Source organism: Anabrus simplex, chromosome 1 (genome assembly GCF_040414725.1).
Source record: "Anabrus simplex isolate iqAnaSimp1 chromosome 1, ASM4041472v1, whole genome shotgun sequence".
Classification (NCBI taxonomy): domain Eukaryota; kingdom Metazoa; phylum Arthropoda; class Insecta; order Orthoptera; family Tettigoniidae; genus Anabrus; species Anabrus simplex.
In genome coordinates, this window is record NC_090265.1 from 1,034,271,559 (window position 1) to 1,034,284,687 (window position 13,129).

The following is a 13,129-nucleotide window of genomic DNA, read 5'->3' on the forward strand; positions in this document are numbered from 1 at the left end:
TTACTCGTGCAGTAAAGATTCACCAGGAAACAACTTCCCAGTGATCACTCTTTATACCAGGTTAATTTTGATTGCTCTTAGTAATTTACAAGTTGTTATTACAAGAAACAGTTAACCTGAACTTTCTATCAACCCTGAGAACTAGTCATTAAAAATTCTGTGGTGCAATCTGGTAGGAGTGCTACAGACAAAATAAGAAGTCTCAAAACTATTACTGCCTCAGCCTCAACATTAATATAGCAGTAATACATTATCATGCTTAAAGGCATGATACTAAAAACAACTAGAAATATTTTATGGAAACATTTTAATACTCATTTAGTATATTTACATTAAATTATAAAAATTACTTGGTTCACAGATATAAAATATACAGTTCTTTTCTAGATGGTGATAGCAGTACGAGCTGTGTATACAACAACAAAACGGCTCTATAATGTTCTCTTTAACAACATTAATTCAGGAGAGGTAAGTCCTTTCTTCATTTCATACATGGCTACATTACATACTTCAAATTCTTCTATTTGTAGTATATATATTTATCTTTTTCAAAAGTTCCCAGCTGGTCTTTCTGAATGCCAGAGTATATGCCTGTGGCTCTGATCTGAACATTTTTATCTAGATGTAAATTTCTAATTTTATTAGATGTAAACAACTGGTACTCCAACATCAATGCTGCATTCTAAAAATGCAACATAGAGAATTTTTTCATACCTGTCATGTCATAGAAATGATTTGAAGAATGCCTACAAAATATTATGATTTAGCCAACCGTAAAACATGAAGAATAACTTCATCAACTGTCTGGTTGTTAAGAAGCGTTTTGACAGCAGAATCATCAATGACAACTGTGAAGAGGAGCTTGGCATTTTCTCGAAGCCTGTCTGTGTACGATAGCTCTTCAAGCGCAACAGGCTGGTGGCCACAACGCCTAATCACTGCTTCCAACAATTGGTCCACAGATGCATCGGGCCAGCCAAATACTTTCAGTGTTGCTTCATCAACCAGCAATGTAAGTAATTCTTTAACAGAATCTGCTAAAGCACTTTCACTCAAAGTGCCAGGATCAATGGTAGCATGAGCAGCTGAACTGTTCGCAACACCACTTGCTGCTGCCAACAATTGCTGCTGAAGTTTCTTTTTCTCTGCTTCAGCTAAAATCTCTTCCAGCATATCTCTGTGTTTAGTTCGCATGTGACGGAGAAGACAATCCTGGCGTATGAAGGCTCGTCCACATTCATCACATGAACGAGGTGGCTCCTACAAAATAAAGAAAAAAAGGACCATTGTTATTATCATTGATTATAGGGAGCGTCAATAATTCTTTGTGGAAAAATGCCTTAGGTAGTTGTTAGTTTACATAGTTATTATTTGTACATGTTTCGAGAAATGGCCATCCTCTTCACCAGCAAATCTGACATCATAAACCAAAATTCCTCATATTCTACGATACATTAACAAACTTGCATTAAAAACATAAACAAAACAAAAACTTCAAAACTGCATTAACATCTATTAAATTTGTCTTTAAGATTGAGGAGGCACTAGAAGGTCATATTAAAAACCACCACTAATCTCTTGAAGTAAAAAATTAAAACAATTAACATTTTTGCTCTTGCTGGAAAGCAACTGCAGAAATAGCAAGGATATGCTGAAGGATGTATACTGTGATGAAAATGACCTTCCTCTATAATGGCACAAAATGAAGAAGGGGCAACTGTATAATATCAAAGAAACCTTTCATGCAGGGGTGATTTAGATCAGATGTAACTGGACTGGAAGAAACTAAGCGGACAGATAACGGACAGTCAGAATGAAATTATTAAAATGTGATACAGATCAGGATGACATTGCAATTTTAAGTAAAACATCTTTGGATACATGGGTTAAGACATTGCAGTTGTGTGTAGCCCTTCAACAATGGCTTATCCATGTTTGTATGCCCATTTCAAGCAGATAAGATAAAGATATAGATTTCAAAGATACTTATGGAGACCTTGAAGACAAGGTCCACGAACATGTCATAATCGAGGTACGGCATGCTGTTGTAGTAAAGGGTAGCTGGCATATTCGATCACCATGGCTGGGCACAAGAAATGCAGAGGATGGCTCCTAAACTTTTGTGAATAGGAATGCCATTTATACCCAACACTTGGTTTATAGCTCCAGCATGGTTCAGATATTATATTGTTGTATGTTTGCTGTTTCATGGAGCATGGATGAAGGGGGCTGCGATCACTTGTGGCCCCACCCCATGTGTGACATCGACGTGTCAGGGTGGTGCTTTCCATTGCTCAGCTGACCTGACTGGAGAAGGCTGGCGCCAACTGGTCAGCCACCAGTACATGTACCGTCATTGGCCGCTGTGGTCCCGAGGGATGTGGAAACATCTAGGCCGTGGCCCGAGAGATTTTTGTATCAGGGGACTTCTACGGAATTCAAGTTGCTGACGTATCTCGAAGGGCCATTTCCACGTATATAAGACAGGAGTGACTTTCCAATGAGTGAATTGGCGAGGAGCTCAGTTGGAGCTCAGCTGAGAGCTGAGAGAGAGTTTTGAGTTCGCGTTGGGGCAGTCGGTCTATGTGTGCCACCCTGCGGAGTGTTTACCTGCTGGAGGTGTCGCCTGATGTTGGGTGTGTGCATCACTCATGGTGCCAACTGCTGTAGAAGAACATTGGGAGTTCTGGTGCAGCTTAAAGGGAACACTAGGTGCGAAGTGTCTAGGCTGCGAACGGAGTTCCATCGGAGTGTGGACAGTGAACCTCATCCTGAGCTATGGGACTGCTGTGTGCGGGCTGCGAACTGTGGACTATGACTGAGCGAGTGTAGTGTAAGTGATCGAAGACTCTGTGTGTGTGTGTGTGTGTGTGTGTGTGTGTGTGTGTGTGTGTCAATGTAGAGAGAGAGAGAGAGAGAGAGAGAGAGAGAGAGAGAGAGAGAGAGAGAGAGAGAGAGAGAGAGAGAGAGAGAGAGAGAGAGAGAGAGAGAGAGCTCTAACTGTAGGCGTGTGTGCTGTGTAAAGTAGTGAGCTTGGTAATCCTGTAAGTGTAAATGTGTAGTTTTAGCAATTAGCTAATCAATTTAAAAAATAGAACGCTACCAGGTTCTGCTTTATTCATCTACCCTGCTAACACGTTACCAGCCACGAGAATGAGTTATGCACAGTGTAAGGATCATTACACTGCTTGGAATCATTCCTTACAAAGGGCTTTGTTATCTGAGAGTGGTTTACGCTGTGCATGGGCTAGAACATTTCTGGTTATGTGCAACCACAAGAAGTTGAACCTCCAAAAGCAGCTATGTGACCTGACAAGGAGCACAGGATCACATAGCTGCTTACTGTGCAACAACTGGCTCCTTCACCAAGCACATACATGGTTGTAGTGTTTGCACCAATTTGTCAGCTCATTTACAGTAGTAAGTAGCATTGTTAGTAAACTCATGCATATGATGGAGGGAAGAGAGGAAACTTTTAGGAGTTGGCTCTTGCACCTCAGAGAACTAAGGAAGATGATGGGGGAATACCGATCCATAAAATTAGGTCAGTAATAATGCTTTCAGACAGGATCCTCTCTTCCTTTACATTAAATTTACATGCAAATATCACAGAACAAGGTCCCCCCAGCACTTCGCTAGTCTCAACTTAAACAGATTAAAGAATGCAGAGCTAAATATATAATTACTCTGTTTCTTCTAACTGTGATATGGATGATGATATCTCCTTCACACAGAACAATGGAAATAATAATAATAATAATAATAATAATAATAATAATAATAATAATAATAATAATAATAATAATAATAATAATTTCGTGTGACTATTTCTAGCCGAGTGCAGCCCTTGTAAGGCAGATCCTCTGATGAGGGTGGGACAATGGAAATGATGGAGTGTTTCAATGCAATATGTTTAACACAAATAGAGACACCAAAATTTATTCAGTAGAAAGCAGGAACAACTGAAACAGGGGAAGAGGTCCAACAGAAATAAAAAAAAAACAAGAAGAAAATAAACATTGTATGTCAAGGGACTGAAAAGGGATGGTGGTAACTACATCATAACGGGACGCGACGAAAGAAAACTGCTACCAAGTAAGCCACTTAAAAGAAGTTATATGTGTCATCACATTGAAGAAAAGTTTTGTGTGAAAATTCACCACAAATTTTGGTCACTAAACACATGGGACAGAAGGAAAATATAAACGAATGGACTTATTACCTGCCGGCCAGTTGTTAGAAGGAGGAAGGATACAGACAGAGAAAATGTTGAAAAGAAATACGGCTATGACTCTTACTTATTAGCAAACGATGGCGAGAAGGTAAGAGTGTACAGAGACTTCTTGTTTACAATAGAACTGAATAAAGCCGTCTTCATAATTGCATACATGACTTCAATAATATGTCAGAGTGACAATGATAAAACGTATTCTAGATATGTACTACAAAAAAGCAAAAAATGGAGGACAATATAGAGCCTAGGATATTTCTAAAGCTGCGTTTACACTAAACGCAATTTCCTCGCAAAATAATTTGTGAGGGAATTGAGCCTAGTGTAGACACTCCCTCACCCCTGAGTAATTGCGGAGCGAGGGCCCTCACTGCGAGCCAGAGGTCAGTCGGTTTTTGTCTGCGCATCAAAGGGTTTCGCTCATTGAATTTCTCTGTGTAAACGTGGTCCGTGCCGGCCCTGTGGTGTAGGGGTAGCGTGCCTGCCTCTTACGCGGAGGCCCTGGGTTCGATTTCCGGCCAGGTCAGGGATTTTTACCTGGACCTGAGGGCTGGTTCGAGGTCCACTCAGCCTACATGATTAGAATTGAGGAGCTATCTGACGGTGAGATAGCGGCCCTGGTCTAGAAAGCCAAGAATAACGGCCGAGAGGATTCGTCGTGCTGACCACACAACACCTCGTGATCTGCAGGCCTTCGGGCTGAGCAGCGGTCGCTTGGTAGGCCAAGGCCCTTCAAGGGCTGTAGTGCCATGGGGTTTCTAAACGTTGTCCCCGTAGTTGCGCGAGCGATGAATCAAGAACAGTGCTTGCAGCTCATCGAGCTCTACAAAAATAGAGATTTTATGTGGAATCCGAAAAACAAAAACTATTTTAATCACAATAAAAGAGAAGATGTGTGGAAGGAAATTAGTTCTCAACTAAACTTTCCTATCTCTACAGTGAAAGCGAAGATGAAAGCGCTACTGGGATCATATCGAAGTGAAAGATCGAAAGAAAATAAGAGCAGAGTTACTGGATCAGGTAAGCTATTACTATTGGTTTATAATGCAAAATTGTGTCATTTCATTACTTTTTTGAACCTACAAGTAGCTATTTTGAAGCATTCTTGGATCATTGTGAAGAACTTCCACTAGTGGGCAGACAACACCAAATTCAGAAGGCACAAGCCCTGAACATTTGGATTCGTCATATGAGGCGTCTAGTATCAAAACCGGCCAAGTCACTCAAGGCATATTTTTCAATATGGACAAAAAACCTCTAGAGACAAAGCAATGATGGTCAGAAAAGATTTTTTTCACAGTTATATCCTTAATGGTTTAATATTTAGGTTCCGCTGTTTTGAGAAATCTAACTCATAATTAACTCATCTTTTTTGTTAATTTAAATTTTGACTTGGCTGTTTTTGTTGCAATTTTGTACAATTTCACAAGGTATGAAAGTAAATCTTTCAGTTCTCCACTCGGAACAATATCCATGTTACAGCACACAATAATGACAAAATACGAGCACACCGGAAATATGATTGCTTTGGCGCCAATGACGGTAAGAAGCCCGCGAATACGTAAGTCAGTGTTGCAAACGAACAAGAAACAAAATATAATGACTTCAAAGAATATACATTACAAGGAACGATTTTGCCTACTGGTATTATCACATTGTTGCTTAATGTAACAACACAAGATTCCAGACAATAATGCTGCATCATAAAGATTGTTGCTCGTTCCTTGACTTGGCCGGTTTTGAATTCACTGGCTGCATGACTTGGCCGATTCTGTTACACGACCGAGAATTCAGTGGTCTATAACATGAAGACACGGACGATTTTAAAGCATATTCTTGTTTCACCTGATAGTGCTATACTTCTACTTCAAATTGATAACCTTAACTCATTTTCGTAAATTTTGTGACTTGGCCGGTTTTGATACTAGACGCCTCATATTTAGATGGGTTATTGCGCTTGTGACTAATTTTACTTGGTTTGTGATTTTTTTCCCCATTATTTTATCTTTATTTTACATTTTCACCAATTTTTTGTATTGATCCACAACAATTAACAAATATATCAAATGCTATTTTTTTAAATGGGTGCAGTTTGGATACGAAATGTATTTCTAAATTGAATTAATATTGTGTGATTTTTAATTATTAGCATTCCTATTTGTTCATTTGACTTTTTAAAAATACATATATAATACCGAGTTGATTTACTGTTTTAAATGTGATTAATTACACTACCCAGCATGATTTTTGCGGCAAAGCATCTGATACGTGATTTTAACTAAATAAGGTCTCCTGATTTCAGAAATGTCATTGGTTCTATTGTATCACATCTAGTTTTTGTGTTATTTGCCATTTATTGTCTGAAAATGTGTCATTGCGGCACAGTGCTGCTTTGTGATAACAGCGAATCGGCTGTTTGTGGATTCCTACAAGTGGAGCTTAAAGGCTGTACTACTTCATAACGGAAACATTCTAGCTTCGATTCCTGTGGCACATTCGATTTCACTAAAAGAAAATTACAATATATCACAATGCAAACTGTTTTAGATAAAATCAAGTATCATGAGCACCGGTGGGATGTGTGTAGTGACTTGTGTGGTATTGTATTAGGACAACAAGCAGGCTTCACTAAATTCACTGGTCTACACCTTCCTGGCCCAAGAGACAAGTTTTGACACTTGGTGTGAAAAATGTTACAAATGTTACGAATGCTTCATTAGTTGACCCACAAAAAATTATTTTGCCACCGCTACACATCAAACTGGGAATCATGAAGCAGTTCGTTAAGGCCTTGGACAAAAGTAGCCCCTGTTTCAAGTACATTGCAAGCAAATTTCCAGATTTATCTGATGCAAATGTCAAGGGAGGCATTTTTAATGGACCACAAATTAGAAAGCTTCTGAAAGACAGAAACTTTGAACAGATGATGAATGCCGTGGAACTTGATGCATGGAATTCAGTAAGAGACGTCATAATGAAGTTACTAGGAAGTGTAAAGGATGAACAATACAAAACAATAGTGAAAACGATGTTGGATGATATGAAAGATTTGGGGTGTAGAATGAGTCTGAAACTGCATTTCCTTCACTCTCATCTCGATCACCTCTTGCTGCAAGAAAAAAAGTTTGAAAATGCTGGGTTGTGTTATTATCCTTACCTTCAAATAATCCTGAAGTGTTTCAATCAACGCATCCCAAACTTCTGGGACGATTTTTGATATTGTGCACTTTGATATTTGAAATAAATACTGCAAACTTGTGTACGAATCACCAGTTGCTAAGAAACAGTGTGACAGCCAACCTTTCTCTCACTATTACTGCTTCTCTGAATGTTGTGTCTTGTTTTTCAACTTTTTGACTGATCAGTAGAACGAGTAGTTCAAAATTTTGGGAACTCATGTGGACAAAGTTCTTAATTGTATCACCAATGAGTTCCTGTCCCATTTCTCTCATAAGGCTGTTTCCATATTGGCTTCTTTCAAGGAATAATTGTTTGCTCTACCATCGTCGAGGGCGCCGATTTTTCTTCTTCCCTTTCTTGATCAAAAATGACATTGATATGATGGAAAACACAGCTGCAGAGGCTGGAGGGACAAAGCAAGTTTCCAAGTTGGCTGCAAAAGAAGAAGAGAAGCGTTCAGGCTTGTCGAAGGCGGCTCGCCCCACTAGCGCTATTTTTCACTCTGAATTGTGCTCTGTTTTGGGTAGTGCGAAATTTCACTTGAAACGAATAAGTTTCACCCGAGCGAGTTTCGCTAGTGTAAACGCAGCATTAGAATCAGACTCTGTTAACAAATAGTTGAAATTATTGTTGTTTTGAGTCTTCAGTCTACAAACTGGTTTGATGTAGCTTCCATGCCACCTTATCCCTTGCTAATCTTTTCATTTCTGTGTAACTACTACATCCTACATCTGCTCTAATCCACTAGTTATATTCGTACCCTGGTCCAACCCTACTGTTCTTACCACCTACACTTCCCTCAAAAACCAAATGAACAAGCCCTAGGCATCTTAAGATGTGTCCTATCATTCTATCTCTTCTTCTCGTCAAATTTAGCCAAACCAATCTCCTCTCACCAATTCGACTCAGTATTTCTTCATTCGTGATTTGATCTACCCATCTCACCTTCAGCATTGTTCTGTAACACCATATTTCAAAAGCTTTTATTCACTTTCTTTCTCAGCTAGTTATCATCCATTTCACTTCCACACAATGCCACGCTCCAGATGAAAGTCTTCAAAAGCATGTTTCTAATTCCTATATCTATGTTCGAAGAGGGCAAATTTCTTTTCTTAAGAAAGGCCTTCCTTGCTTGTGCTAGTCTGCAATTTATGTCCTCATTTCTACCATCATTAGTTATTTTATTACCAAAGTAATAATATTCATCTACAGGGTAATTCCTTTAAGACTTCATTTCCTAATTTAATATTTCCTGCATCATCTGAGTTCGTTCGACTGCACTCCATTACTTTGTTTGGGACTTGTTTATTTTCATCTTGTACTCCTTTCCCAAGACTCTGTCCATCCCATTAAGCAGTATCTCCAGATCTTCAGCAGTCTTAGATAAAATAATATCAGCAGCAAATCATTTCCTGTCCTTGGATTGTGATTCCCTTTCCAAATTCCTCTTTGAATTCCTTTACTACCTGTACTATACAAACAGTGACAAGGAGGGGACGGGACAAACTGCAGCCTTGCCTTACTCCTCGATTGCTGCTTCTTTTTCAGAGCCCTCGATTCTTATCACTGCAGACTGATTTTTGCACAGATTGATGATAGTTCTTTCTTGTTATCTGATCCCAATCGCCTCAGAATCTCACATAGCTTGGTACAATCAACATTATCGAACACATTTTCTAGATCTATGAATACCATGTATGTGGGCATGTCCTCCTTAATTCAGTTCTCTAAGATCAGACGTAAAGTCAGGATTGCTTCACGTGTTCCTACATTTTTTCTGAAGATAAACTGATCTTCTCTCAACTCAGTTTCAACTTTTCTAACCATTCTTCTGTAAATAATACATGTTAAAATTTTTTGCACATGTGAGATATTAAACTAATGGTGCAGTAGTTTTCACACTTGTCAGCACCTGCTTTCTTGGGAATAGGCATAACAACATTCTGCTGAAAATCAAATGGCTTTTCTCCTGTATCATAATTATGTCTTACGTACTAAATGGAATAACCTTGCCATGCTAGTTTCTCCTAAGACAGTCAGTAATTCTGAGGGAATGTCATGAATTCCAGGCGCCTTGTTCCTATTTAGGTCTCTCAAAGCTCTGTTGAATTCTGACCTCAAAAGTGGGTCTCCCATATCATCAACATCAATAGCCTGTTCTTGTTCCAGAACCATATCATCCACTTCTTAACCCTGATAACTGTTGGATATGTTCTTGCCATATTTCTACCTTGTCATCTATCCCCAGTAAGTGGTTTACCATCTGAACTCTGAATATTCATACACCAAGTTTTCCTTTCTCCCAAGGTTTCCTTGACTTTCCTATATGCAGCATTTAACTTTCCCAGGACCATTACAACCTTCAACATCCTTGCTCTTCTCCTTCAGCCATTCTTCCTTAGATGTCCTGTATTTTCTTTCCACTTCATTCTTCAATTGCCTGTATTCTATTCTGCCCTCCTCAATTTTTTTTTCATTCTTGTACTTTTGTCGTTCATCAATCAGGTCTAGTATCTCCTGAGTCATCCACTGATTTTTAGTTGATAAGTTCTTTCTTCCTAAACTTTCTTCAGCAGCCTTACTGACCTCATTTTTCATCTGTTGTGTTTCCTACAGGGTTATCATTTTGTCCTTGTGCAACATGTTCCTGGAAACAATCCCTTACACTCTTTTCTTTCAACTTGTCTAGATCCCATCTCCTCACATACCTTCTGTTCTTCAGAATTTCATGACCACCAAGATGTGATCAGAGTACACATCTGCTCCTGGGAAAGTCTTGCAATCCAACACCTGGTTTCTGAATCTGCCTAATCATAATGAAGTCTATTTGATTCTTTCCAGTGTCTCCAGGTCTCATCCACATATACAACCATCATCTGTGGTGGCTGAACCAAGTATTAGCAAGGACTAAATTATGATCCGTGCAGAATTCAAGCAGCCGACTTCCTCTTTCATTCCTCTGTCCCAAACTGATTTGTCCCAATGTATTACCTTCTCTTCCTTGGCCTACCACTGCAATCCAGTCTCCCATCATAATTAGATTTTCATCACCTTTTGCATATTGTATTAAATCTTCTATCTCTTCATACATTCTTTTGATTTCTTCATCGATAGCTGAATTAGTAGGCATATACACCTGCACTATTGTGGTGGGCATTGGCTTGGTGTCTATCTTTGCCAACAATAATCCTTTCACTACGTTGGTCATAGTAACTTACCCGCCATTCTATTTTCTTATTCATTATTAAAACAACTTCTGCATTTTTCCTGTTTGATTCTGTCTTGATAATAATTCTGTAGTTGCATGACCAAAAATCCTGCTCTTCCTGCCAATGCAATTCACTTACGACTAAATACATCTAACTTTTCAGATTCTCTAACCTATCATAACAATTCCAACAATTCAAACTTCTAACATTCCACGCTTTGACTCACAGAATGTCAGTTTCCATCTTCCTGATGACTGGCATCATCAGTATATCATTCATACAAAGAGGGCTACATGTCCTTGGGAGTTAGTTATGGCTGTAGTTTCCCACTGCTTTCAGCCGCTTACAACAGTATCAACACAGCTAAGCCATGTAAAGTGTTATTACACGGCCATTTCAGTCAATCATCTAGAATGCCGCCCTTGCAACTTCCGAAAGGCTGCTACCCCGCTTTCGATCAAACATTTGTTAGTCGTCTCGTCTCTCGACAGATACCCATCCGATATGGTTGCACCTGCTGCTCGGCTATCTGCTTCACTGGGACGCACAAACCTCCCCACTGCAGCAAGGTCACGTGGTTCGCATGGGAGGTTGGAATTAATACCCGAAATCCCCAACCACTATAGTAGGTCATCCAGATTACGAGTGTGTGAGGATTTAAATTTTAGGTCCATTAATCACATGCATCAAATTTATAAGGAGTGGTGTGTAAAAACTAGAAATCTTTTGTAGAAAGAAAAAAGTTTTATGAAATTCTTAGAGAAACAAAAAAATGTCTGTCTTCAAATCACGATTAAACGAATGTCAATTTATACAAGCCTAGGAAACAGATTGAGAGTAGCAGCTTAACATGTATGATCGCATAAACAGAGTACACATAAAGGGAAAACATGGGTACAAAATTTTTGGCTGCAGCCTTCGTCAGTGACGGATAGAAAAATCACTCCTGCTAGCTTTCTTACCTGAGTATGGCAATTTATGGGTGTAATACTGAATCAAATATTAACATTTCAGGCCCATTTTAATCACCTTGCAACGACATCTACCACTCTTCTAACAAGCGTAACTCGTGCCGCCAAACCTACGTAGGGCCTGAACTGATCCATATTGAAAACAATATATCGGGGTGCTGTTGAACCCATTATCACATACTGTGCAACAGCTTTTCAAGATATCCTTCACAAACAGTGGGCCCAAATGAAACTTTGTCAGGCTTCATACTGAGAATCATTCGTCGCTATCGCACCATCTCCGCCGACGCAGCGCTGATAATTGCTGGAAATGAACCATTATATCTGACAATTATGTTTAAGGCAAAAGTTACTAATTTAAAGAGATGTTACGACAATTCTCTTCAAATGCCTCACTATGATGTTGAAAAGAAATCACACTTTTTGGTGTCAGGCCATCCTGGCTTGTACGATAAGCACTTGCAGGTAAAAAAACTCTGCAACAATATACACCACTGCTTCATATATACTGACAGATCTTGGATAACTGCCTTAGACCTAAAAACGGTCTATGCAGGATGCTCATTCATAGTGTATATGAATAATTCAGAATTTTTTGAATAAGGGATACAGGGTTAGCACCTTCTACAACCAATTTTCAAGCAGAGCTCTTTGCTATAAACCAGGCAGTAAGATGATGCTTACAAAATAATTATAGTGCTCAAATATCCAGTGATTCTCAATCTTCCATCATCACTTCAAGAGACAAATATAATCTACACCCATTGGCCTCAAACATTAGGAATTTAATCTTATCCAGCAACTTGCATATCTGTTTCAGAACCGAGCTCGATAACTGCAGTCGCTTAAGTGCGGCCAGTATCCAGTATTCGGGAGATAGTGGGTTCGAGCCCCACTGTCGGCAGCCCTGAAGATGGTTTTCCGTGGTTTCCCATTTTCACACCAGGCAAATGCTGGGGCTGTACCTTAATTACGGCCACGGCCGCTTCCTTCCCACTCCTAGCCCTTTCCTCTTCCATCGTCGTCATAAGACCTATCTGAGTCGGTGCGACGTAAAGCAACTAGCAAAAACAAAAATCTGTTTCAGATGGTTGAAAGTTCATGCTGGAACTGTGGGAAATGAGAGGGCAGACATGTTAGCAGGATCCTCAGCTTGATGGGAAAACAGATTTCAGCTTCTCCATGTGTCCCTTATCTCATGTGAAGAAGATATTTAGAAGTGAAATGGAGGAGAGATGGAACTCTGTATGGACAAACAGCATGAACGGACATGTCACGCGGGAGATGTTCTTTCCAACAATTCATCAACGTTTAACTTCAAAATTCTTCAAACCCACTTTTATACTTACACAGTTACCGGACATGGTCAATTTAGAAGTTATTTTCAATACAATCATTAGAGGGATACCTTTATAAGTGCCAATCAGAACAAACAGTAGCTCATTTAATTTTCTACTGTCCACTACATGCTATCAAAAGGAACAAATTGTTAGGCGTCTGAATAACTGCAATGTAAACTTTACCCTGCCAGTTTCTGA

The 13,129-nt window shown here is 39.4% G+C and overlaps 1 protein-coding gene across 1 annotated transcript in view; it reads right to left on the reverse strand.

The window, feature by feature from the left end:
* Positions 1-296: 296 nt before the first annotated feature.
* Positions 297-13,129, reverse strand: part of LOC136857921 (protein suppressor of hairy wing) — a 214,323-nt gene continuing 201,490 nt past the window's right edge. Inside the window, exon 11 of the mRNA XM_067136999.2 lies at positions 297-1,260. Coding sequence (XP_066993100.2) covers positions 757-1,260 — 504 coding nt within the window. The 3' untranslated portion in view covers positions 297-756. The remainder of the gene's footprint in view (positions 1,261-13,129) is intronic.